This window comes from Piliocolobus tephrosceles, chromosome 2 (genome assembly GCF_002776525.5).
Source record: "Piliocolobus tephrosceles isolate RC106 chromosome 2, ASM277652v3, whole genome shotgun sequence".
In the NCBI taxonomy this organism is placed as follows: domain Eukaryota; kingdom Metazoa; phylum Chordata; class Mammalia; order Primates; family Cercopithecidae; genus Piliocolobus; species Piliocolobus tephrosceles.
The window spans coordinates 152,149,530-152,176,985 of NC_045435.1; the positions used below are offsets into that span (position 1 = coordinate 152,149,530).

Below are 27,456 nucleotides of genomic sequence, written 5' to 3' on the forward strand. Positions count from 1 at the left end.
ACTAACATTGAATGTAAATGGCCTAAATGCTCCACTTAAAGGATACAGAATGGAAGAATGGATAAGAATTCACCAACCAAGTTTCTGCTGTCTTAGTCGACTCACCTAACGTAAGGATTCACAGAAACTTTAGGTAAAGGAGTAGAAAAAGATATTCTATGCAAATGGACACCAAAAGTGAGCAAGGATCACTATTTTTATATCAGACAAAACGAACTTTAAAGCAATAGCAGTTAGAAAAAACAAAGAGGGCCATTATATAATGATAAAAGGACTAGTCCAACAGGAAAATATCACAGTTCTAAATATATACGCTCCTAACACTGGAGCTCCCATATTTGTAGAACAGTGACTACTAGATCTAAGAAATGAGATAGCAACACAATAATAGTGGAGGACTTTAATACTCCACTGACATCACTAGACAGATCATCAAAACAGACAGTCAACAAAGAAACAATGGACCTAAACTATACCCTACAACAAACGGGCTTGACAGATATTTACAGAATAGTCTACCCAGCAACTGCAGAATATGCGTTCTATTCATCAGCACATAAAATGTTCTCCAATATAGACCATATGATAGGCCGCTCAACAAGTCTCAGTAAATTTAATAAAACCTAACATGTATCAAGTATTCTCTCAGACCACAGTGGAATAAAATTGGAAATGAACTCCAAAAGGAAGCCACAAAACCATGCAGACATGGAAATTAAATAACCTCCTGAATGATCATTAGGTCAACAAGGAAATCAAGATGGAAATTGAAAAATTCTTTGAACTGAATGATAATAGTGGCACAACCTATCAAAACCTCTGGGATACAGCAAAAGTAGTGCTAAGAGGAAAGTTCATAGCATTAAATGTCTACATCAAAAAGTCTGAAAGAGCATGAATAGACAATCTAAGGCCATGCCTCACGGAACTGGAGGAACAAGAACCATCCAAACCCAGCAGAAGAAAAGAAATCATGAACGTCAGAGCAGAACTAAATGAAATTGAAACCAAAATTTAAAAAAAAAAAAACCAGAAATATAAATGAAACAAAAAACTGGTTCTTTGAAAAAATAAATAACATTGATAGACCATTAGCAAGATTCACCAAGAAAAGAAGAGACCAGAGACGCTCAATTAGAAATGAAATGGGAGATACTACAAATGATAGTACAGAAATATAAAAGATTATCCAAGGCTAATATGAACACCTTTACATGCATAAACTAGAAAACCTAGAGAAGATGGATAAGTTCCTGGAAATATCCAACCTTCCTAGATTAAACTAGGAAGATATAGAATCTCTGAACAGACCAATAACAAGCAGCAAGATTAAAATGATAATTTTTACATTGCCAACAAATAAAAAGTCCAGGACCGGATAGATTCACAGCTGAATTCTATCAAACATTCAAGGAAGAATTGGTACCAGTCCTATTGATGCTATTCCAAAAGAGGCAATCCTTCCTAAACCGTTTTATGAAGCCAGTGTCACTCTCATACCAAAACCAGGGAAGGATGTAGCAACGAAAACTACAGACCAACATCCCTGATGAGCGTAGGTGCAAAAGTCCTCAACAAAATACTAGCAAACCAAATCCAACAGCATATCAAAGAGATAATCCACCATGATCAGGTGGGTTTCATACCAGGGGTGCATGGATGGTGGTGTTAACATACCTAAGTCAGTAAATGTACTACACCACATAAACAATTAAAAACAAATATCATATGATCACCTCAATAGATGCAGAAAAAGCATTTGATGAAATCCAGCATCCTTTTATGATTAAAACTGTCAGCAACATCAGCATAGAAGGGATATACCTTAAGGTAATAGAAGCTATATGTGACAAACCCGCATCCCACATTTTACTGAATGGGAAAACTTGAAAGCATTCCCCCTGAGAACTAGAAAGATGCCCACTTTCACCACTTCTATTCAAAATAGTACTGGAAGTCCTAGCCCGAGACATCAGACATGAGAAAGAAATAAAGGGCATCCAAATCAGTAAAGAGGAAGTCAGACTGTCACTGTTTGCTGCTGATATGATCGCATGCTTAGAAAACCCTAAAGACTCATTCAGAAAGCTCCTGGAACTGGTAAATGGATATAGCAAAGTTTCAGGATACAAAATTAATGTACACAAATCAGTAGTTCTGCTATACACTAACAGCGACCAAGTTGAGTATCAAATCAAGAACTCATTCTCTTTCACAGTAGCTGCAGAAGAACAGTAAAATAGCTAGGAGTATACCTAACCAAGAAGGTGAAAGACCTCTACAAGGAAGGCTACAAAACACAGCTGAAAGAAGTCATAGACAACATAATTAAAAACACATCCCATGCTCATGGATGGGTAGAATCAATGGTGCAGAAATGACCATACTGCCAAAAGCAGTCTACAAATTCAGTGCAAGTTCATCAAAATACTACCATCATTCTTCACAGAATTAGAAAAAAAATTCTGAAATTTATATGGAACCAAAAAGGAACCTGCAGAACCAAAGCAAGACTAAGCAAAAAGAAAAATTCTGGAGGCATCACATTACCTGACTTCAAACTATACTACAAGGCCATAGTCACCAAAACAGCATAGTACAGGTATAAAAATAGGCATATAAAGCAATGGAACAGAAATAGAACCCAGAAGTAAGGCCAGATACTTAAAACCAACTGATCTTTGACAAAGCAAACAAAAACAGCGGGGAAAGGACACCCTGTTCAACAAATGGTGCTGGGATAATTGGCAAGCCACATGTAGAAGAATGACACAGTATCATCATCTCTCACCTTATACAAAAATCAACTCAAGGAGATCAAAGACTTAAATGTAAGACCTGAAACCATGGAGATTCTAGAAGATAACATCAGAAAAACCCTTCTAGACAATTGGCTTAGGCAAAGACTTCATGACCAAGAATTCAAAAGCAAATGCAACAAAAATAAAGATAAATAGATGGGACTCAATTAAACTGAAAAGCTTCTGCACGGCAAAAGAAAAACAGCAAAAGCTGGGCGTAGTGGCTCATGCCTATAATCCCAGCACGTTGGGAGATGGGCAGATCACTTGAGGTCAGGAGTTCAAGACCAGCCTGGCCAACATGGTGAAACCCCATCTACTCAAAATACAAAAATTAGCCAGGCGTAGTTGCACGCGCCTGTAATCCCAGCTACTTGGGAGGCTGAGGCAGGAGAATGACTTGAATCCGGGAGGTGGAGATTGTGGTGAGCCGAGATTGTAACACTGCACTCCAGCCTGGGCGATAGAGCAAGACTCCATCTCAAAAAAATAAAGAAAGAAAGAAAATAAAGAAAACAATCAGCAGCATTAACAACTCACAGAGTAGGAGAAAATCCTTGCAATCTATACACCTAACAAAGGAGTAATATCCAGAATCTACAAGGAACTCAAACAAATCAGCAAGAAAATAAGAAAGAATCCCATCAAAAAGTGGGCTAAGGACATGAATAGACAATTGTCAAAAGAAGATGTACGGAGGGCCAGCAAACATGGAAAAATGACATCACTAATTATCAGGGAAATGTAAATCAAAACCACAAAGCGATACCACCTTAGTCCTGCAAGAATGGCCATAGTCAAAAAAATCAAAAAATAATAGATGTTGGTGTGGATGCAGTGAAAAGAGAACACTTTTTCACTGTCAGTGGGAATGTAAACTAGTACAACCACTATGAAAACAGTGTGGAAATACCTTAAAGAACTAAATCTACCATTTGATCTAGCAGTCCCACTACTTAGGTGTCTATCCAGAGAAAAAGAAGTCATTATAAGAAAAAGATACTGGTACACACATGTTTACAGCAGCACAATTTGCAATTGTAAAAATACGGAACCAACCCAAATACGCATCAATCAACGACTGGATAAAGAAAATATGGTATTGGCCAGGCGCGGTGGCTCACGCCTGGAATCCCAGCAGTTAGGGAGGCTGAGGTGGGCAGATCACCTGAGGTCAGGAGTTCGAGACCATCCTGGCCGACATGGTGAAACCCCATCTCTATGAAAAATACAGGAGAAAAAAAAAAAATTAGCCAGGTTGGGTGGTGTGTGCCTGTAGTTCCAGCTACTCTGGAGGCTGAGGAGGATCGCTTGAACCTGGGAGGCAGACGTGGAGGTGAGCCAAGATCGCGCCATTGTGCTCCAGCCTGGGTGACAAAAGTGAAACTCTATCTAAAAAAAAGAAAAAGAACTAAAAATTACAAGGCTGTGTAGTATTGATACTCTTTTGCAGGATTATGAGAAATAGCTATAAAATGTGGCCATTCCGAAAGGATACAACTTCTGTAAACACTGAGTATCATTTTTCTTTTGAAAATAAAGTCTGCGGCCGGGCGCGGTGGCTCAAACCTGTAATCCCAGCACTTTGGGAGGCCGAGACGGGCGGATCACGAGGTCAGGAGATCGAGACCATCCTGGCTAACATGGCGAAACCCCGTCTCTACTAAAAAATACAAAAAGCTAGCCGGGCGAGGTGGCGGGCGTCTGTAGTCCCAGCTACTCGGGAGGCTGAGGCAGGAGAATGGCGTAAACCCGGAAGGCGGAGCTTGCAGTGAGCTGAGATCTGGCCACTGCACTCCAGCCTGGGCGACAGAGTGAGACTCCGTCTCAAAAAAAAAAAAAAAAGAAAGAAAAGAAAGTCTCCTAACTAGTGAAACTGTCAGAAAACCTATTCAGTAGTGTCAAGAGTATCACTTTCACTATCGTTACTTATTTTCATTAAGTCCTGAGAGCAAAAGTAGCTATGCTTATTACATTTAACAGAAAATATAGCTATGGCCACAGAGAGATGAGTTTTTCACTGATGGCTTTTGGTTTATATTTTTGAAATACCATGAGAGAACTAAACCCTGTGCAAGCTGATTGGAGTGACTGTTTTCTGAGTTCTCCTAAGGACAGAATAGCTAGCACAGTGGTAGATGCATAGGAGAGAACTTAATTTAGCACATACAGTACTCCCTTAAGTGCTTAATTATCTCAGTGAACCTATGTTAAGAGAGACTGCTTCAGGTTAAATATCCCAGACACCCCAACCCTCCTTCAGTGACATAGTTTCCACACTACCTCCTACTAGCTGGCTGTCTCAGTCTGTCTCTACTACTATGATTTACGACTGTCATTCTTTAAGAGTAGTATGTAGTTCAGCTCTGTATAAATGCTGCATATTTTTCTGAATAAATAGATATCCGAGTATTAGGAGTTGGGTTTTTGTTTGTTTTTTTGGGGGGAGGGTGTGTGTGTGTGTATATGTGTGTGTGTGTTAAAAAAGCCAAATCACACTACTGGAGAGCATACAACTTACATTTTAACCTAATCAGGAATTACATTTTAGGTCTATCAAGATAACTGAGTTTAAATTTTATTATCACATGAGATATTGTGTGGTCTCTCCAAGCTTTGTGTTTATTTGCAAATATGTTAAGCCCTTGTTTTTCCTGTACTTTCCTTCAAATCAGTGGTAAGAAATGCAATAAAGATAGACCCAAAGGGGAAAACTGGTACTGTGAAGCCTCTTTTATACTGACCCCAAGGTAATAATAAATACTCTCTGAGTACAGTTGTTTAACCTTTAGTCATTATCCTATACTTCATAATTCATTTGAATTAATGTCAGGGAATGTTTACTTTAAAAAAAATCAAGACACACAAGCACCATTTCTTACACATACTCTGAAAATTTAGAATTTAGATTACTATGATAATATTTTTTGTTAATAAAATCATCTGTGCCCTTGGTTATCCCAACATTATTTTCTGTGTGCTTATGATGATACACTGATAATATGATGTAGAATTATCCTAGGGTATGAAATCAGGCTCTTTGATTTGTAGTTCTAGAAATTCACCTTTTCTTTTTTAATGTCTCCAGCCTTTAGGGATTTTCTTCAGTTTTCTCTGATTTTTCAAAGACTACTGCTATTGTGATCTGACATGTATTACTCTGAATAGGAAATAATGGACTCAGGGTTCACACCTTGATCTGTCTTGATACTGCAGTGTCTTAATTGCTATGTTTATTGCCTTGTTTAGGTGCCCACTTACCTACGCTCAACTGCTATGAACCAGATTTGTTACTGCTTTTTAGTGAAACAAAAATGTAGAATTGATTTTCCTGTTTTTACTAATGGAACATAAGTATTTCCCAAACTTTCCAGAAGCTTTAATGTTTGTATTGTGAATTCCAGAATGGGAGTAAATAAGGCAAGGCTGACATCTCTAGTATTCTGTGTTTGCCCAGTTTATCCAATTACAAATCGTTCATTTTATTTTAAATTATTTATTATATCCACTAACATACCTACTAACATTTCCCAATATAGTGTTAGTTTTAGATCCCCCAAGTCAGAGTGTACTCTTCTCAGAAGTGAGGATCAGGAATCTTGGTAGTGTTTATACCTTGTTTTCCATAATTTTGTGAGTGTTCTGTATCTATTCTTCTTTCCATATTCCTTTTTAAATTGAAATATAACTTACAATTAAAATGCATGAATTTTTTTAGTGTACACCCTTAAGTTTTGCCAAATGTATACACCTGTGTAACCTTTATCCCAGTCAAGATATAGAAGATTTCTGTTACCTGGCAAGTCCCCTCATGTCCCTTTTCAGTCAGTCTTCCCTGTCCCCAGAGGCAGCCAGTGTTCTGATTTCTCTCAGCATAATTTCCGTATTCTAGAACTTTATAAAAATGGAATCATACAATATGTATTCTGGTGTCACGATTTCTCTTGTTCAACGTTTTTTGAGATTTATCCATGTTTCATGCATTATTGGTTCATTTTCATTGCTGAGGAATATTATAGTACAGATATACTATTTGTTTATCCATTTTTCTATTCATGAACATTTGCATTTCTGGTTTTTGGTGGTTAGGAATAAAACTGCTATGAGCATTCTTGGATGGACTTTTTAAAAATTTCTTTTGGATAAATCACCGTTATGGAATTGTGGAGTGATAGGCCTCCATATGTCTTTGATTAGCTGACTGACTTCCTTCGCAATTTGATAGATAACTGGGCATCTCTTCAGTCTTTTGCCAACCCTATTAAGTACTGGTGCTATTTCCCATGTTTCGAACAGTTCCGACTACTTTTTATTTCAGAGGCCTAAAATGGTATGGGTGATTCATGGCTAATAGTATTTTGTTCAGTCTTCCTGGATGCTCTGTATATTTATAGCTATTTTCACTTTCTAACACTTTTCATGTATATTAGTTTATTGTGCTTTATAGCATACTTGAAAAGAGTGGTAGGCAGATGTTATTTCCCCCACCCCCATCTTCTTTGCAGATAAGAACATTTAGGGTTAGTTTTATAGGACTTGAATAGTATGCCTTGTAAATAATAGAATTGACATGATAACCCATATTCTGTTTTGGTTTTGGTCGTTTTCGTTTTCATATGCAGTTTGGCATTCATTTACCAAAAAGTAGGGTTATCACTGAAAGGAGAAAATTTTTGCTGAGTTTAGTTCTGATTATATTGGTTAATGTTAAGGCCTACTGAATTCCTTGGAATTCTGCCATGAGTCCAATTTATAGAGGTAGTGTTGTGAGGTTTTCCATGCGCTTCTGGGAGATAAATCCCTTGGACAGTAGACTCTTAAATTGTCTTAACTTTCTCTCTCAGCAGCACTGCAAAAACAACTTTGTATATGTTGTGTCTTTTTTTTTTTTCTCCATGAAATAGATCCTAGTGATTTTTCATTTTGTAAAAATATAGCCTGTATAATACATTGAAAAATATAATACATTGAGTATGTTTTTAATTTTTGTATATGCAATGTAAAGTAATAAATCTATTGCTTAAAGTTGTTCAAAGAGCCAGGCATGGCTCTACAACTGGCTCACGTTTGTAATCCCAACATTTCGGGAGGCCCAGGCAAGGGGATCACTTGAGGCCAGGAGTTTGAGACCAGCCTGGGCAACATAGCAAGACCTTGTCTCTACAAAAAAATTAAAAAATTAGCCAGGCATGGTGGCATGCACCTGTAGTCCTAGCTACTCAGGAAGCTAAGGTGGGAGGATCACTTAAGAATTTGAAGTTACGGTGAGCTATGATTGCTTTACTGCACTCCAGCCTGGGCAACAGAGTGAGATTCTGTCTCTTAAAACCAAAAAACTATTTATTCAAAGTATAAATTGTATCTTGTTACCTATAAAAATAAGATATAAGAAATGAATGTTTTTGAATAATAGTTGTTAGTATTTCTTCTTGCATATTTTGATAGGAATGTTTATGCATTTAATGGTAGGGTAGGGAAAGGGAATATTTGAACTTGATGCATCTTATATGGCTCTGAGTACTCTGAGTATTGCCTTTACATTCAAAATGTTTTGTTTCCTTGGGTAAATTCCTACTTGTTTATAGTGAATTCTGTGAGAGCTTTTTTATTTTCTTCATATGTAGATTTATACACAATACACAATAAATGTAGATTTATGCACATATATATTTATACACAAACACATGCACACTATATATAGAAATAACTTCTCAAACTCTTACTCATTTGTATTCATTTCTCTTTTGTAACTTTTATCTTCATATGTTTTAGGAAGCAGTTCAGGTACTTTTGAAGCATTCTGCAGATGTTAATGCTCGAGACAAAAATTGGCAAACCCCTTTACATATAGCTGCTGCTAATAAAGCTGTAAAGTGTGCTGAAGCTTTGGTACCTCTTCTGAGTAATGTAAACGTATCTGATCGAGCAGGGAGGACTGCATTACATCATGCAGCTTTCAGTGGACATGGTGAGGTAGGTGGCATTCAGTGATTTTTCTCTCCTTCTGTCCACCCCTCCCCCCCCAGTTATTAAAGAACTTGATTTTTGCATAGTAAAAGCATACAGAACTATTTTTCTTTCTCATTTTTGACAATTTTGCCTCCTTTTATAACTTCCTTAAGTTTAGAAATGTATTTAGTAGATACTACTTGTGCACAGTCAACCTGGGGTGACCAAGGAGAACACTGCCAACTCTTCTAACACAACAGGAAAAGTATGTTCTATTATTGGGGGAGGAAAAAATATGTGAAGACAGAGATATATTGTTCTTCTAGAAGTAGAGTAAATAGCAAAGGAAGGCAGAATTTAGAAAACATGCTTTTTAGTAGTTTATTAACATTTAATCAAGAGAATTCTTTAGTGACAGAACCATCAAAACAATTTAAGAAAATTGCTATGTAGTTATCTTACACAACAAATGTTGTCTGTGGCAGGTGTTGTCATAGCAAAGGTTGGAGTTTATGTGTATGCTGAAGATTTGTAGAAGGTAACAGAAGAACCTTTGAAGCCAACTTGTCTAGTCTTTCATTTTTGTTGCAGGGATAGAAACTCATAGGTAAAGTAATATTCCCAAGATTCTGTGGCTGGGAGCTAGTGGCTGTCATGTCTTTTTCAAAGTAGTTCCCACTTATCTACAGAGGATATATTCTTGGACCCCCTATGGATGCCTGAAACGTTGGATGGTACCAAACCCTATAGATACTATGTTTTTTTTCTATACATACCAATGATAAAATTTAATTTATAATTTAGGCACAGTAAGAGATAATGATAAAGTGGAACAATTTTAATACAAGTTACATGAGTGTAGTTTGTCTCTCAAAATATCCCACTAACTGCAGTGTAGTCACTTATTTTCAGACTATGATTGATGACAGGTAATTGAATGCAGAAAGCGGAACTGCAGATAAGGGGAGACTACTGTACTTCTCTGATTTTGCAATATAAAGAATCCTTGCCTCTACTGCAGTTAAGGTTATAGATGTATACCTATTTGAAATCTGCAGTAGCCTTCCAATGGAGAAATTATCATAAATATGGTTAGTTGCAGTTACTATTTTTGGTACACACAGACTATGCAGTGACCTTCAGGTCTAATTATATTGTAGGCACTATGTTTGTGTTTGAATTAAGTTTAAGACATTTCTAGAATGAGAATGCACTTTTAACATTTTGGACTATGAATAGGAACAAAACCTCTTATTAAATATTCAGCCTTAGACTTTCCAGATTTGTATTTAGTTCATAAAATACCAAGGTGCAAAGTGGCATCCTAAAAAGGTACTGATGCCTGACTTCAGTAGTACCCACAGTTAACCATTTTTTCATACATTGTCCTGTTATGTTAAATGACCTTCAGTATTTAGTCTAGCTCCTTCTGTTCAGCAACTGCAGAAATGTAGTGCCAGAGAAATTGAGATAAGTAACTGTCACAAATGTACACTTATAGACAGTTGTGCTTCACAATTTTGATGACACCATGTTTACTTTTATTCCAGATGGTCAAACTACTCTTGTCTAGAGGTGCCAATATTAATGCTTTTGACAAGAAAGATAGGCGTGCTATCCATTGGGCAGCATATATGGGTATGTACTTTTTAAATTTAGTTTTTGGTATTATAGATTTAGAAAAGTTGTACATTTGAAGTTCTTGCTGTTGATATAACATTTGTCTTTAAAGGTACTGAAAAGCTACACAGTATCTGAGTTTGATGCCCAGGTAGAACAACCCTGGTAACGGGGGAGGTTTGGAGTGCACTGAGTCCAGTTCATCTAAAAGCTGTTTGAAATTAATTCCATTTACCTTTAAAGGAAGAGACGTCCCAGACACAGGCTAGAGTACATAATTTAGGACTGATGTACATAATTTATGACTGATGTTTACTAAAGCCCATTCTCATACCCATTTTTGTTTGTATGAGAATATTAAGGTAAAAGTAACAAAGATACATTAAGAAGCCTATTATTTTGGGCCAACTAGTAGATTAAATGTGTGTTATCATGTTTGATTTCTATAATAGTAATTTTATAGAAAGAAACTGGGGCTTGGAATACAGACTTTTCTGCTGTAACATAATATATATGTTCTTGAAAAATCTTACAGTCTGCAAAATTGTACTCTAAAACTAATAGAGCTCATGGGAATAATAGGCCTGGGATAGACCACCCAAAACCTATGCAACTGTGACCACAGCATTAACAGAAACATTAATTGGTTCTTGCAGAACCTGGGAGGCAAATCAGCCTATCACAGGATATTTTAAAATGCACTCAAAAACAGCAGAATGGAAATGCTCGCTTTTGGTTGCTAAAACTGCAGAGGAAAGTAGATCTCTAAGTGTAGAGGAAGTACACCTTGCCATAAATCCTTAAAGTCCTATAAGGCTGGGGTTGTGCCTCTGGGAAGAAGCCATGGATGTAGACATTCATTTTTCAAGGTTCTTAAGACAGCTGAAAGAACTCACTTTGCAGCCATAGAGCTCAGGGCTTTTTTTCTTCTGCCAGAGGTTATAATTCTGTGCTTCTGCTCTTTTAACTCCTGGGTGAGAAAAAGCACATATGAACTGACATGTTTTCTGTGTAATACTTGTATCAGTCCCTGATTTACCAGTCACATTACCTGATTACAAAGACATCTAGCTAACTACTTTTCTTAGAGCCATAGCTTATCCTCATTACTTTCTGTTCTTGGTTTTGTCTTTTCTTGACTCTCATTTAAAAACTAAAAGATTAACAGAAGATTGAATAGAGGAATTTTAACTCAAGAGCTATATAGTCCATCCCTCATATATGTGGAGGATTGGTTCCAGGACCACCTGCTTATACCCAAATCCTTGCATACTAAAGTCCCACAGTAGCCATGGGGAACCCATGTGTACAAAAAGTTGGCTTTCCATGTATGAGCGTTTCACATCCCCTGAATACTGTATTTTTGAACCACATGTGGTGTTAAAAAATCCATGTATAAGTGGACCCATACAGTTCAAACCTTTGTTATTCCAGGGTCAACTGTATAATATGTAAAATAGATACAAACCAGTTATAATACATTCTTTCTAGATAGATAAGTCTATACCTATATGTCTGTATATATCAAACCAGTTATAGATACCCACAGGACCCCGGGAAGTCCTATACCTAAAATGAAAACAACCAAAAGCAGTAGAATCCTTTTTTTTTTCTTTTTTAAGAAAAGTTTTGAAAATCATTATTCAATTTCAGTATAAAAATTCTACATAGGTATGCTAAATTGAAGATCATGGTGTAGAAAACCCACTCTCATTACCAATAAAACATTTAAAATAAGGTGTCAACACTGATTTTTTACAAAAGCAACAGCACTCATGCATCAGAGACCGTAGCTTCTCTCTCTCCTTTGTATCAAAATTACATTTTGAGAAATGATATCAGTTGAATAGATGAAATATTATCACTGAAGATTAGTCACATAAGGCATGATTAATTTTAAGAAATGATACTTAAAGAAAACAAAGTGCCTTCACTATTTCTAACAGTGTGTCCACAGAAAAGAAAAATATAGTCAAAATTAAGCAGATAAATGATGAAGTTGGGAATACACGGTGATATGTCGTTTTTCGTTCCTTTTCCAATAAGCCCCAGAGGGCAATCGCAGATCAGCTCAACACAACCAAAGTGAGCATGCTGATTTCCTACTCTTGCTTATCCCCATATGACAGTATTTCTGCTTTGGAAAGGTTCTTCAGTAGTTCATAAGAGTATTTCAGAGGTCCAAGGTGAGCAAGAAGCTGAAGTAATCTGTAGTAGCAAACAAGTAATACTGCAGATGTGTTTTTGTTTTTTTGTTTTTGTTTTTGAGACAGAGTCTTGCTCTGTCACCCAGACTGGAGTGCAGTGACACGATCTCAGCGCACTCCAAAGTCCACCTCCCAGGTTCAAGCGATTCTCGTGCCTTAGCCTCCCAAGTAGCTGGAATTACAGGCACCCGCCACTACACCTGGCTAATTTTTTTGTATTTTTAGTAGAGACGCGATTTCACCATGTTGTCCAGGCTGGTCCTCAAACTCCTGACCTCAGGTGATCAGCCTGCCTCTGCCTCCCAAAGTGCTGGGATTACAGGTGTGAGCCACTGCGCCTGGTCTGGAGATGTCTTAAAGCAGCCATCTCCTTTTCCTTCTAATACTTTCCACATATCTGCTACAAGGATTTGGGCTTGTTTGTAAAAAGAAACTTTTTTCCCCTCATGTGAAAAAAACGTGCCTCCAGACGTTTTCAACAGAATATTCCTGGCTTCATCAAGAATCCAGTGCCGCTCTTCTGCCAAAGGCATGAGAGGAAACGTCTGTTTCAGAATAAAGTATATGCTGAACTTGATCTAGGGTTACTGTGGCATAGTATGAGGTACTAGTAGTTGGTATCCCTTTGCCGAGGGATCTGTTGACTGCCGTGACTGCAGGGACCAGTACCATATGTTCTCCCCCATACCTCACAGCATACTTTTGCTTGTCCTGCTCTGACCAAATAGGAGATAAGGTTAAGTGTGTCTGTCATTGACCGTGGTCTTACCAGCTCCCCTGGGATTGGGATTTAGCTCATGAAGCATCTTCCACCTCTCCACATAGAGCTCTGGTGCCTTCACCTTGGCCAGCAGCGATTCTGCCACCCTGTGTATGTATACCTCTGCTTTCAGTGAACACATCCCAACTGTTTGCTGCAGTGTATTTATTTTAATTCCCTGGGTGTTAGAAGACAGTGCATTCTCCCCCTCCCCTTTCAGACCATGGAGTGATGCTTTTGACCTCCACTGGGGCAAGCTCTCCTTTCTAAGCGGGCAACATCCCCAGTCCCTCTGTACTTCAGAATTTTCTACCCACTATGGGATCATCAACCTAAACAGGGTCCTGCTTTCTGCGGGAGTAGCACTGGGAACTGAGCACAGCTAAGGTATAGCCTTTCTTCCATCACACTTGCATGACTAGGAAACTGTAGACACCATGTAGCTATGCACTGGGCAGAAGCCCAAGAATCCATATTGCATTGCAGTTCTGACCTTTAGTGTGAGTGTAAAGGAAGATAAAAAAAGGAACATCCTTTTCAAATGTCCCCCCCACCTTTTTTTTTCCTTTGAGACAAAATTTCACCCTCGTTGCCCAGGCTGGAGTGCAGTGGCGCGATCTCAGCTCACTGCAACCTCCACCTCCCAGGTTCAAGTGATTCTCCTGACTCAGCCTCCCGAGTAGCTGGGACTATGGGCACCTGCCATCTCACCCAGCTAATTTTTGTATATTTAGTAGAGATGAGGTTTCACCATGTTGACCAGGCTGGTCTTGAACTTCTGCAGATGCCCCTATTTTTAAAGCCAAAAGCTGAAAGCTTGGTGCATGGTGGTTTACACTAAAGATATGTGCTGTTAGTTATGTACTGGGCCATTTTCTTGTGTTAATTGAAGGTAATATAGCCAAAAGCAAGTTCCCTATTGCATCCTAAGGTCCCTTTCTCACAGCCTGTAGATTTTCATCTCAGTCTTTCTGAATATTCTGGTGTGGCTTACTCTTCAAGACAGGAACAACTAGGTTATGTGATGTAAAACTGTACATCTTACATTAAGAGGCTTACATGTTAAGCAGAGTGCATCAGGCCTTTTACCTACTAAGAATTAAGCTTGACTAAACAACTGTTTTCATACAACTGAAGGTCAGGGGGATTTTGCAGGTTACCTCTAGTTAAGCTCCCAGAATAGTTGAATGTGTGTATTTTAGGGGGGCCAGAATGGCTTTGTTGTTTCTCACCTGCTAAGTGTCACTTTTTAGGCCTCTCAGTTGAAGATGAAAAAGATATTCTGTGTTTCTTGGACCTCACCACAAGTTTTAGTTTATTTAATGCTACTAAAATTAAATGTCCTAGACTGGGTAATTTATAAAGAACAGAAATTTATTTCCTCACAGTTCTGTAGGCTGGGAAGTCCAAGATCAAGGCACTAGCATCTAGTGAGGGCCCTCTTGAAGCATCACATTGTGGGGAGTCAAACTCATCTTTTCTAAGGTGCTCACTCCCAAAATAGCATTATTTGTTCATGAGGACAGAGCCCTTATTGCCTAATCACCTCTTAAAGTTCCTACCTCTTAACACTGTTGGCTTGGGGATTACACTTCCAACATATGAAATTCGTACGACACATTTAAACCATAGTACCAGGGGGCGGAGCAAGATGGCCGAATAGGAACAGCTCCAGTCTCCAACTCCCAGCGCGAGCGACACAGAAGACCGGTGATTTCTGCATTTTCAACTGAGATACTGGGGTCATCTCACTAGGGAGTGCCGGACAATCGGTGCTGGTCAGCTGCTGCAGCCTGACCAGCGAGAGCTGAAGCAGGGCGAGGCATCACCTCACCTGGGAAGCGCAAGGGGGAAGGGAATCCCTTTTCCTAGCCAGAGGAACTGAGACACACAACACCTGGAAAATCGGGTAACTCCCACCCCAATACTGCGCTGTAAGCAAACGGGCACACCAGGAGAATATACCCCACACCTGGCCGGGAGGGTCCCACACCCACGGAGCCTCCCTCCTTGCTAACACAGCAGTCTTGCAGCAATCTAACCGCAAGGCAGCAGCGAGGCTGGGGGAGGGGCGCCCGCCATTGCTGAGGCTTAAGTAGGTAAACAAAGCCACTGGGAAGCTCGAACTGGGTGGAGCTCACAGCAGCTCAAGGAAACCAGCCTGTCTCTGTAGACTCCGCCTCTGGGGACAGGGCACAGCTAAAAAATAACAGGGGAAGCAGCAGAGGCCTGTGCAGACGCGAACGACTCTGTCTGACAGCTTTGAAGAGAGCAGTGTATCACCCAACATGGAGGTTGAGATCTGAGAAGGGACAGACTGCTCAAGTGGGTCCCTGACCCCTGAGTAGCCTAACTGGGAGACATCCCCCACTAGGGGCAGTCTGACACCCCACACCTCATAGGGTGGAGTACACCCCTGAGAGGAAGTTTCCAAAGTAAGAATCAGACAGGTACACTCGCTGTTCAGCAATATTCTATCTTCTGCAATCTCTGCTGCTGATACCCAGGCAAACAGGGCCTGGAGTGGACCTCAAGCAATCTCCAACAGACCTACAGCTGAAGGTCCTATTAGAAGGAAAACTATCAAACAGGAAGAACACCTATACCAAAACCCCATCAGTACGTCACCATCATCAAAGACCAGAGGCAGATAAAACCACAAAGATGGGGAAGAAGCAGGGCAGAAAAGCTGGAAATTCAAAAAATAAGAGCACATCTCCCCCTGCAAAAGAGCGCAGCTCATCGCCAGCAACGGATCAAAGCTGGTCAGAGAATGACTTTGACGAAATGAGAGAAGAAGGCTTCAGTCCATCAAACTTCTCAGAGCTAAAGGAGGAATTACGTACCCAGCGCCAAGAAACTAAAAATCTTGAAAAAAGAGTGGAAGAATTGACAGCTAGACTAATTAATGCAGAGAAGGTCATAAACGAAATGACAGAGATGAAAACCATGACACGAGAAATACGTGACAAATGCACAAGCTTCAGTAACTGACTCGATCAACTGGAAGAAAGAGTATCAGCGACTGAGGATCAAATGAATGAAATGAAGCGAGAAGAGAAACCAAAAGAAAAAAGAAGAAAAAGAAATGAACAAAGCCTGCAAGAAGTATGGGATTATGTAAAAAGACCAAATCTGCGTCTGATTGGGGTGCCTGAAAGTGAGGGGGAAAATGGAAACAAGTTGGAAAACACTCTTCAGGATATCATCCAGGAGAACTTCCCCAACCTAGTAGGGCAGACCAACATTGAAATTCAGGAAATACAGAGAACGCCACAAAGATACTCCTCCAGAAGAGCAACTCCAAGACACATAATTGCCAGATTCACCAAAGTTGAAATGAAGGAAAAAATCTTAAGGGCAGCCAGAGAGAAAGGTCGGGTTACCCACAAAGGGAAGCCCGTCAGACTAACAGCAGATCTCTCAGCAAAAACTCTACAAGCCAGAAGAGAGTGGGGGCCAATATTCAACGTTCTTAAAGAGAAGAATTTTCAACCCAGAATTTCATATCCAGCCAAACTAAGTTTCATAAGTGAAGGAGAAATAAAATCCTTTACAGATGAGCAAATACTTAGAGATTTTGTCACCACCAGGCCTGCCTTACAAGAGACCCTGAAGGAAGCCCTAAACATGGAAAGGAACAACCAGTACCAGCCATTGCAAAAACATGCCAAAATGTAAAGAACCATCGAGGCTAGGAAGAAACTGCATCAACTAATGAGCAAAATAACCAGTTAATATCATAGTGGCAGGATCAAGTTCACACATAACAATATTAACCTTAAATGTTAATGGACTAAATGCTCCAATTAAAAGACACAGACTGGCAAACTGGATAAAGAGTCAAGACCCATCAGTCTGCTGTATTCAGGAGACCCATCTCACATGCAGAGACATACATAGGCTCAAAATAAAGGGATGGAGGAAGATCTACCAAGCAAATGGAAAACAAAAAAAAGCAGGGGTTGCAATCCTAGTCTCTGATAAAACAGACTTTAAACCATCAAAGATCAAAAGAGACAAAGAAGCCATTACATAATGGTAAAGGGATCAATTCAACAGGAAGAGCTAATTATCCTAAATATATATGCACCCAATACAGGAGCACCCAGATTCATAAAGCAAGTCCTTAGAGACTTACAAAGAGACTTAGACTCCCATACAATAATAATGGGAGACTTCAACACTCCACTGTCAACATTAGACAGATCAACGAGACAGAAAGTTAACAAGGATATCCAGGAATTGAACTCGTCTCTGCACCAAGCGGACCTAATAGACATCTATAGAACTCTCCACCACAAATCAACAGAATATACATTCTTCTCAGCACCACATCACACTTATTCCAAAATTGACCACATAATTGGAAGTAAAGCACTCCTCAGCAAATGTAAAAGAACAGAAATTATAACAAACTGTCTCTCAGACCACAGTGCAATCAAACTAGAACTCAGGACTAAGAAACTCAATCAAAACCGCTCAACTACATGGAAACTGAACAACCTGCTCCTGAATGACTACTGGGTACATAACGAAATGAAAGCAGAAATAAAGATGTTCTTTGAAACCAATGAGAACAAAGATACAACATACCAGAATCTCTGGGACACATTTAAAGCAGTGTGTAGAGGGAAATTTATAGCACTAAATGCCCACAAGAGAAAGCAGGAAAGATCTAAAATTGACACTCTAACATCACAATTAAAAGAACTAGAGAGGCAAGAGCAAACACACTCAAAAGCTAGCAGAAGGCAAGAAATAACTAAGATCAGAGCAGAACTGAAGGAGATAGAGACACAAAAACCCTCCAAAAAATCCATGAATCCAGGAGTTGGTTTTTTGAAAAGATCAACAAAATTGACAGACCGCTAGCAAGACTAATAAAGAAGAAAAGAGAGAGGAATCAAATAGACGCAATAAAAAATGATAAAGGGGATATCACCACCGACCCCACAGAAATACAAACTACCATCAGAGAATACTATAAACACCTCTACGCAAATCAACTAGAAAATCTAGAAGAAATGGATAATTTCCGGGACACTTACACCCTCCCAAGACTAAACCAGGAAGAAGTTGAATCCCTGAATAGACCTATAGCAGGCTCTGAAATTGAGGCAACAATTAGTAGCCTACCCACCAAAAAAAGTCCAGGACCAGATGGATTCACAGCTGAATTCTACCAGAGGTACAAGGAGGAGCTGGTACCATTCCTTCTGAAACTATTCCAATCAATAGAAAAAGAGAGAATCCTCCCTAACTCATTTTATGAGGCGAACATCATCCTGATACCAAAGCCTGGCAGAGACACAACAAAAAAAGAGAATTTTAGACCAATCTCCCTGATGAACATCGATGCAAAAATCCTCAATAAAATACTGGCAAACCGGATTCAGCAGCACATCAAAAAGCTTATCCACCATGATCAAGTGGGCTTCATCCCTGGGATGCAAGGCTGGTTCAACATTCGCAAATCAATCAACGTAATCCAGCATATCAACAGAACCAAAGACAAGAACCACATCATTATCTCAATAGATGCAGAAAAGGCTTTTGACAAAATTCAACAGCCCTTCATGCTAAAAACGCTCAATAAATTCGGTATTGATGGAACGTACCTCAAAATAATAAGAGCTATTTATGACAAACCCACAGCTAATATCATACTGAATGGGCAAAAACTGGAAAAATTCCCTTTGAAAACTGGCACAAGACAGGGATGCCCTCTCTCACCACTCCTATTCAACATAGTGTTGGAAGTTCTGGCTAGGACAATCAGGCAAGAGAAAGAAATCAAGGGTATTCAGTTAGGAAAAGAAGAAGTCAAATTGTCCCTGTTTGCAGATGACATGATTGTATATTTAGAAAACCCCATCGTCTCAGCCCAAAATCTCCTTCAGCTGATAAGCAACTTCAGCAAAGTCTCAGGATACAAAATTAATGTGCAAAAATCACAAGCATTCTTATACACCAGTAACAGACAAGCAGAGAGCCAAATCAGGAATGAACTTCCATTCACAATTGCTTCAAAGAGAATCAAATACCTAGGAATCCAACTTACAAGGGATGTAAACGACCTCTTCAAGGAGAACTACAAACCACTGCTCAGTGAAATCAAAGAGGACACAAACAAATGGAAGAACATACCATGCTCATGGATAGGAAGAATCAATATCGTGAAAATGGCCATACTGCCCAAGGTTATTTATAGATTCAATGCCATCCCCATCAAGCTACCAATGAGTTTCTTCACAGAATTGGAAAAAACTGCTTTAAAGTTCACATGGAACCAAAACAGAGCCCGCATTGCCAAGACAATCCTAAATCAAAAGGACAAAGCTGGAGGCGTCACGCTACCTGACTTCAAACTATACTACAAGGCTACAGTAACCAAAACAGCATGGTACTGGTACCAAAACAGAGATATAGACCAATGGAACAGAACAGAGTCCTCAGAAATAATACCACACATCTAGAGCCATCTGATCTTTGACAAACCTGAGAGAAACAAGAAATGGGGAAAGGATTCCCTATTTAATAAATGGTGCTGGGAAAATTGACTAGCCATAAGTAGAAAGCTGAAACTGGATCCTTTCCTTACTCCTTATACGAAGATTAATTCAAGATGGATTAGAGACTTAAATGTTAGACCTAATACCATAAAAACCCTAGAAGAAGAACTAGGTAATACTATTCAGGACATAGGCATGGTCAAGGACTTCATGTCTAAAACACCAAAAGCAACGGCAACAAAAGCCAAAATTGACAAATGGGATCTAATTAAACTAAAGAGTTTCTGCACAGCCAAAGAAACTACCATCAGAGTGAACAGGCAACCTACAGAATGGGAGAAAATTTTTGCAATCTACTCATCTGACAAAGGGCTAATATCCAGAATCTACAAAGAACTCAAACAAATATACAAGAAGAAAACAACTCCATCAAAAAGTGGGGAAAGGATATGAACAGACATTTCTCAAAAGAAGACATTCATATAGCCAACAGACACATGAAAAAATGCTCATCATCACTGGCCATCAGAGTAATGCAAATCAAAACCATAATGAGATACCATCTCACACCAGTTAGAATGGCAATCATTAAAAAATCAGGAAACAACAGGTGTTGGAGAGGATGTGGAGAAATAGGAACACTTTTACACTGTGGGTGGGATTGTAAACCAGTTCAACCATTATGGAAAACAGTATGGCAATTCCTCAAGGATCTAGAACTAGATGTACTATACGACCCAGCCATCCCACTACTGGGTATATACCCAAAGGATTATAAATTATTATTCTACAAAGACACATGCACACGTATGTTTATTGTGGCACTATTCACAATAGCAAAGACTTGGAATCAACCCAAATGTCCATCAGTGACAGACTGGATTAAGAAAATGTGGCACATATACACCATGGAATACTATGCAACCATAAAAAAGGATGAGTTTGCGTCCTTTGTAGGGACATGGATGCAGCTGGAAACCATCATTCTTAGCAAACTATCACAAGAAGAGAAAACCAAACACCGCATGTTCTCACTCATAGGTGGGAACTGAACAATGAGTTCACTTGGACTCGGGAAGGGGAACATCACACACTGGGGCCTATCATGGGGAGGGGGGAGGGGGGAGGGATTGCATTGGGGAGTTATACATGATATAAATGACGAATTGATGGGTGCTGACGAGTTGATGGGTGCAGCACACCAACATGGCACAAGTATACATATGTAACAAGCCTGCACGTTATGCACATGTACCCTAGAACTTAAAGTATAATAAAAAATAAATAAATAAATAAATAAATAAACCATAGTACCATATAACACTGCCCATTTAATTTGTGAGCATAACTAGGCAGAGATTTATAATTACCCTTTTTGTGTCTCTTCCTTCCCTTAAGCACATAATAAGATGAATACTGATATGTAGCTTCTAAAACTGTTCAGCCATTCTAGGAATACAGGATTAAAGAGTTAAATATGTGAAAGTAAGAAGCTATTGACTGCTCACTGCTGTTACAGACAAACCTAAAGTACAAGCATTGTCACCTCTAGGTTATATTCAGATTCATCAGTGTTAGTGTAAGAGACATTGGGGATTATGTGTAGTCTTGTAATTTATTTATCCCAGTTTTCCTTATTAGCCCTGGCCTTCCATTTCCTGGTTGAGGCTCCGTTAATTTCCTTTTAGGCCCTACCTCTTATACTTAACGCTATTGAATTATTTGTCATTGTTCTGTAGCGCCCCACCTCATCTTCAAGTGAATTAATCATTTTCTTCTTCCCACCTTGTGCTTGCTCCTGCCGTCAAACTTTTCAAGGTCCCTTTACACGTTCATTTTTACTGTTGCTTTCAGTACTTTTAGAAGTTTAGCCTCAGGTTACCAAGTTTAGCCTCAGGTTACCTTATTGTGATGACTTTGACACAGAAGGTACTGAATAAATATTTTTTACCTTGTGCTGGGCATGGTTGCTTATGCCTGTAATCCCAACACTTTGGGAGGCCGAGATGGGAAGATCCTCGAGCCCAGGAGTTGAAGATCAGCCTGGGCAATATAGCGAGACCCTCTCTCTACCAAAAGAAAAAATTAATATTAGCTGAGTGTGGTGGCACACACCTCACTTGAGCCCAGGAAGTCAAGGCTGCAATGAGCTGTGATCGTACCACTGCATTTCAGCCAAGGTGACAGAGCCAAAACCCTGTCTCAAAAAAATGTTTAATTGATTTTTAAAAATTAACAACTCATTGCATTATTTCTTTTCTAGAAACATAATAGTAGATATTTCTTTTTCATATTAAAATGGTTGGAAAGAGGCTGAAAATATCTAATTGATAATTTATATATAAACAACTGAATCTGCCTGATTCTTTATGCATCTTGCAGTATCCTGGGTTAATTTTTTTGAGGGAGGGGTGCCTCTGTTTGAAACCCTTATTTTATAATTTATTAACTTTTTATAGAGTCATTCTCTATGAAGGGATTTTAAAAATGACATCACAAGGAATTTCTTTAATGTAACTAACATATATTGGGCACTTGTTTTGTATGCTGCTCTTGGCCTTGTGGAACATATCAAGAAGTAGAACAGTCTTCTGAAAGTATATATTTGGGGATTCATGCACAAAAAGTAATTAAAGAGTTAGTAATTAATGATTCCATTTAAGAAACATCACAAGGCTTATAGGGCTTCTAGGGAAGAGAGTTGATTGGGTTGGTCAGGAAAGGTTGGATCTGACATGTTTTTTCAAGGATTAGTATAATAGCAATGATTGGGAGGAGACATCCAAGCAGAATGTTCCACATAAAGAACGTGTTTCATGAACAAAGACACAGAGGTGGGAAGGTTTGTGGGAGGAGGAGAAAGCACTGTATAATCTAATCTGACAAATAAGTGACAAGTTACAAAAGGAGAATAGTGGTTCTCTCACCTTCCAGATACATGGCCCCCTTCCTTGCCTTTTTGTGTGGTTGGGTGGGGCCTAGGACTAGTTCTGGCTAATGAATGAAAGCAACAGTGGTCTGGGCTGGAGCATTTAATTACTGATAGGAAACGCTGCAGTCTGTTTCCCCTTTTGGCACAGTGACCAGCCACATTCAAGATGATGTCAGTTACATGAGCCTGGGTCCTTGAGTAACTGAGCAGAGCCCTCTTGCCAACCTGTTACGGTTGAGAGAGAAATAAAAACATTATTTAAGCCACTGAGATTTGGAGTTGATTATTAACCATCACACAGTATAACCAACCTTTTCCTCATGGTTACAATGATGAGTAGTAAACTAAGTTGGTTAAGGAGATCTGGTAGAAATTAAAAGGAAAAAGAGATTTTTGGCTGCATGTTCTAAAGACCTGATATTCTAAAGAAACAAGCCTAAGAAACTCCCAGATTGAAACAATTCCAGTAAGGCAGAGATCAGAGAGATTGTGGGGTTGGTGCTAAACTACCACAACAAAGCAAATATCTCAATAAGCAAATCACAAAAATTTTTTGGTTTCCCAGTGCATATAAAAGATATGTTTAGTCTGCCTGCAGTGGCTCACACCTGTAATCCTATCATCTTGGGAGCCCAACATGGGAGGACTGCTTCAGCCCAGGAGTTCAAGACCACCCTGGGCAACATAGCAAGACCCTCTCTCTACAAAAAAATTTAAAAATTAGCCCAGTGTGGTGGCATGCATCTGTAGTCCTACCTACTCAGAAGACTGAGGTGGGAGGATCACCTGAATCCAGGAGTTTTAGGTTGCAGTGAGATGTGATCACACTACTGCACTTCAGCCAGGGTGACAGAGCAAGACCCCATTTCTAAAAATATTTAATTACAAAATATGTTTATGGTATATACTATAGTATATTAAGTGTGCAATAGCAGTACATCTAAAACAATGTACATGTCTTTTTTATTAATTTTCAGTGTTCTTGTCTTAAAAAATATGTTATTGCTAAAAAAAAAATGCTATCATATGAACCTTTAGCAAGTCATAGTCTCTGCTAATGGAGAATTTTGCCTCAATGTGAATGGTTGCTGAAGGTTTGGATGGCTGTGGCAATTCCTTGAAATGAGACAAAGATGTGCTGCATTGATGGACTCTTCCTTTCACAAAAGGTTTCTCTGTAGCGTGGCAAGCTGTTTGATAGCATTTTACCCACAATAGAATTTCCTTCAAAATTGGAGTCACTTCTCTAAAAACTTTGTTGTCATTTCAGCAACATTTACAGTATCTTCGGGAGTAGATTCCATCTCACAAAACCACTGTCTTTACTCATCCATAAGAAGCAACCCCTTATCTGTTCACATTTTATCATGAGATTATAGCAATTCAGGCACATCTTCAGGCTCCACTTCTTATTCTAGTTCTCTCACTATTTCTACCACATCTGCAGTTATTTCCTTCGCTGAAGTCTTGAATCCCTCAAAGTCATCCATGAGGGTTGCAATCAACTTCTTTCAAACTCCTGTTAATATTAATACTTTGACCTCCTCCCATGAATCAGAAATGCGTTTTGTTCTTTTTTTTTTTTTTTTTTTTCTTTTTTTTTTTTTTGGACAGAGTTTTGCTTTGTTGCCCAGGCTGGAGTGCAGTAGTGTGATATTGGCTCACTGCAGCCTCTACCTCCTGTGTTCGAGTGATTCTCCTGCCTCAGCCTCCCAAGTAGCTGGGATTACAGGTGCCTGCCACCATGCCTGGCTACTTTTTGTATTTTTAGTAGAGACAGGGTTTCACCATGTTGGCCAGGCTGGTCTCGAACTGCTGACCTCAGGTGATTGACTTCCCAAAGTGCTGGAATTACAGGTGTGAGCCACCACACCTGGCCAAGAATGTTCTTAATGGCATCTAGAATGATGAATCCTTTCCAGAAGGTTTTCAGTTTACTTTGCCCAGATGCATCAGAGGAATCAGTATGGCAGCTATATCCATGTCAAATGTTATTTCTTAAATAAAAAGACTTTGAAAGTTGACATTACTCTTGATTCAGGGACAACAGAGTGACTGTTGTGTTAGTAGGCTCAAAAACAACAGTAATCTCCTTGTCTATAAGAGCTCTTGGTTGGCCAAGTACATTGTGAATAAGCAGTAATATTTTGAAAGGAATCTTCTCTTTTTTGAGCAGTATGTCTCAACAGTGGGCTTAAAACATTCAGTAAACCATGTTATAAACAGATGTGTTGTCATCCAGGCTTTGTTCCATTTTAGAGCATAGGCAAAGTGGATTTAGCATAATTCATGTGGGCTGTGGAATTTTCAGAATGGTAAATGAGCACTGACTTAACTTAAAGTCACTAGCTGCGTTAGCCTCTAACAAGAGAGTCAGCCTGTCCTTTGAAGTTTTGATGGCAGGCATCGATTTCTCTCTAGCAATGAAAGTCCTTAATGGCATCTTCCAATAGAAGGCTGTTTCATCTACATTGAAAATCTGTTGTTTAATGTAGCCACCTTCATTAATAATCTTAGATCTTTTAGATAACTTGTTACAGCTTGTATTAATACATCAGCACTTGCTGCTTCACGTTGCACTTTTATGTTATAGGGACATCTTTTTTTATTAAACCTCATGAACCAACCTTTGCTCGATCAAAGTTTTCCTCTGTAGCTTCCTCACCTCTCTCAGCCTTCACAGAATTGAAGACAGTTAAGGCCTTGCTCTGGATTAGGCTTTGGCTTAAGCGAATGTTGTAGCTGTTTGGTCTTCTATCCAGACCACTAGTACTTTCTCTGTATCATCAGTAAGGCTACTTAGCTTTCTTATCATTAATCCATTCACTAATAGCATGTTTAATTTTCTTGAAGAATTTTTCTTTTGCATTCACTACTTGGTAACTTTGTCACAGGAGGCCTAGATTTCATTCTGTCTCACCTTTCAACATGCCTTTCTTACTAAGCTTAATTATTTCTAGGTTTTGATTTAAAGTGAGAGATGTGCAACTGTCTTTCACTTGAACACTTAGTGGCTGCTGTAAGGTTATTATTTGACCTAATTTTAATACTATTGTGTCTGAGTGAAGAGGAAGGTCTGAAAAGGAGATAGATGAGGGAATGAAGTAGTTGGAATACACATTTATTAAGTTAACCACCTTTTTAGAGACAGAGTCTCACTCTGTCATCCAGGCTGGAGTGCAGTCACGTGATCTCGACTTACTGCAACCTCCACTTCTGGGGATCAAGCGATTCTCGGGCCTCAGCCTCCCGAGTAGCTGGAACTACAGGTGTGTGCCAGCATGCCCAGCTGATTTTTGTATTTTTAGTAGAGACAGGGTCTCACTATTTTGACCAGGCTGGTCTCGACTCCTGACCTCAGGTGATCCGCCTACCTCAGCCTCACAAAGTGTTGGGAGTACAGGCGTGAGCCACCATGCCTGATCAGTTCACCACTTTATATGAGTTCAGTTTGTGATGCCCCAAAACAATTACAGTAGGAATGCCAAAGATCAGTGATCACAGATCACCGTAACAGATAAAATAATATTGAAAAAGTTTGAAATATTGGCAAAAATAACCAAAACGTGACACATACATATGAAATGAGCACATGCTGATGGAAAAAATGATGCCAATAGACTTGCTTGACACGGGATTGCCACAAACTTTCAATTTTTAAGAAATAAGATGCAATATTTGCAAAGCCCAATAAAGCAAAGTACATATGATATAGTATGCCAGCATTAGAAATGAAAAGCTTTCTTTAGAATTTATGAATGTATTAAAGTAACCTTAGACCAAAAACAAGATCTAGGCAAAAGGAAGGTTATAGACTGCAGGGTTATCACCGAATAAAATAATCAAAGGAATTTTAGTTGTCCCTTGTTATCCTTAGGGTATTAGTTTCAGACTTCTTTGGATACAAAAATCAGAAGATACTCAAGTTCCTTATATAAGTTCCTTACATAGTATGTACGTATAACTTGTTCTGTAATTCATCTCTAGATTACTTATAATACCTAACACAATGTGAATAGTTGTTGCACTACATTTTTATTTTTATTTTTATTTTATTTTATTTTATTTTATTTTTTTTACTGTTTTTATGTTTTCAAATATTTTCAATCTGCAGTTGGTTGAATCTGCAGATATGGAACCAGTGTATACAGAGGGCTATCATTCTTTTTAATTACTAATTATCTCTGCCAACATTTATCAGAATTACCCTGAATTCTATTTTTTTTTTTTGTCTTGTTTTGTTTTGAGATAAGGCCTCGCTCTGTTGCCCACCCTGCAGTGCAGTGGCATGATCACAGCTCACTGCAGCCTTAACCTCCCAGGCTCAAGTAATTCTTCTACCTCAGCCTCCCAAGTAACTGAGACTATAGGTGCATGCCACCATACCCGGCTAATTTTTTTTATTTTTGGTGGAGACAGGGTCTCACTGTGTTGCCTAGGCTGGTCTCAAATTCCTAGACTCAAATGATCCTCCCACTTCAGCCTCCCAAAGTGCTGAGATTATTGGCATGAGCCATTATGCCCACCCCTGAAGTCTTAAAATTTTCCTTCTATTCTTTCTCAAGTTAACATGATTCATTGATGACTTGTCATGCATCTTCTATTTTCATTTTTTAAATTTGCTTAAAGATATTTGGGATTATATTTAATAGTTTTCATATGCTCATCTCTA

The 27,456-nt window shown here is 39.0% G+C and overlaps 1 protein-coding gene across 10 annotated transcripts in view; it reads left to right on the forward strand.

Moving 5' to 3' along the window:
• Positions 1-27,456, forward strand: part of ANKRD28 (ankyrin repeat domain 28) — a 198,453-nt gene that overhangs the window by 113,660 nt on the left and 57,337 nt on the right. For all 10 annotated transcript variants that reach the window (XR_002730699.2, XM_023207369.2, XM_023207368.2 and 7 more), the window contains 2 exons: positions 8,574-8,774; positions 10,301-10,388. Coding sequence is in view for 9 of the 10 variants with exons in the window: in XM_023207369.2 (XP_023063137.1) it covers positions 8,574-8,774; positions 10,301-10,388 (289 nt within the window). In the remaining variant the exon portion in view is untranslated. The remainder of the gene's footprint in view (positions 1-8,573; positions 8,775-10,300; positions 10,389-27,456) is intronic.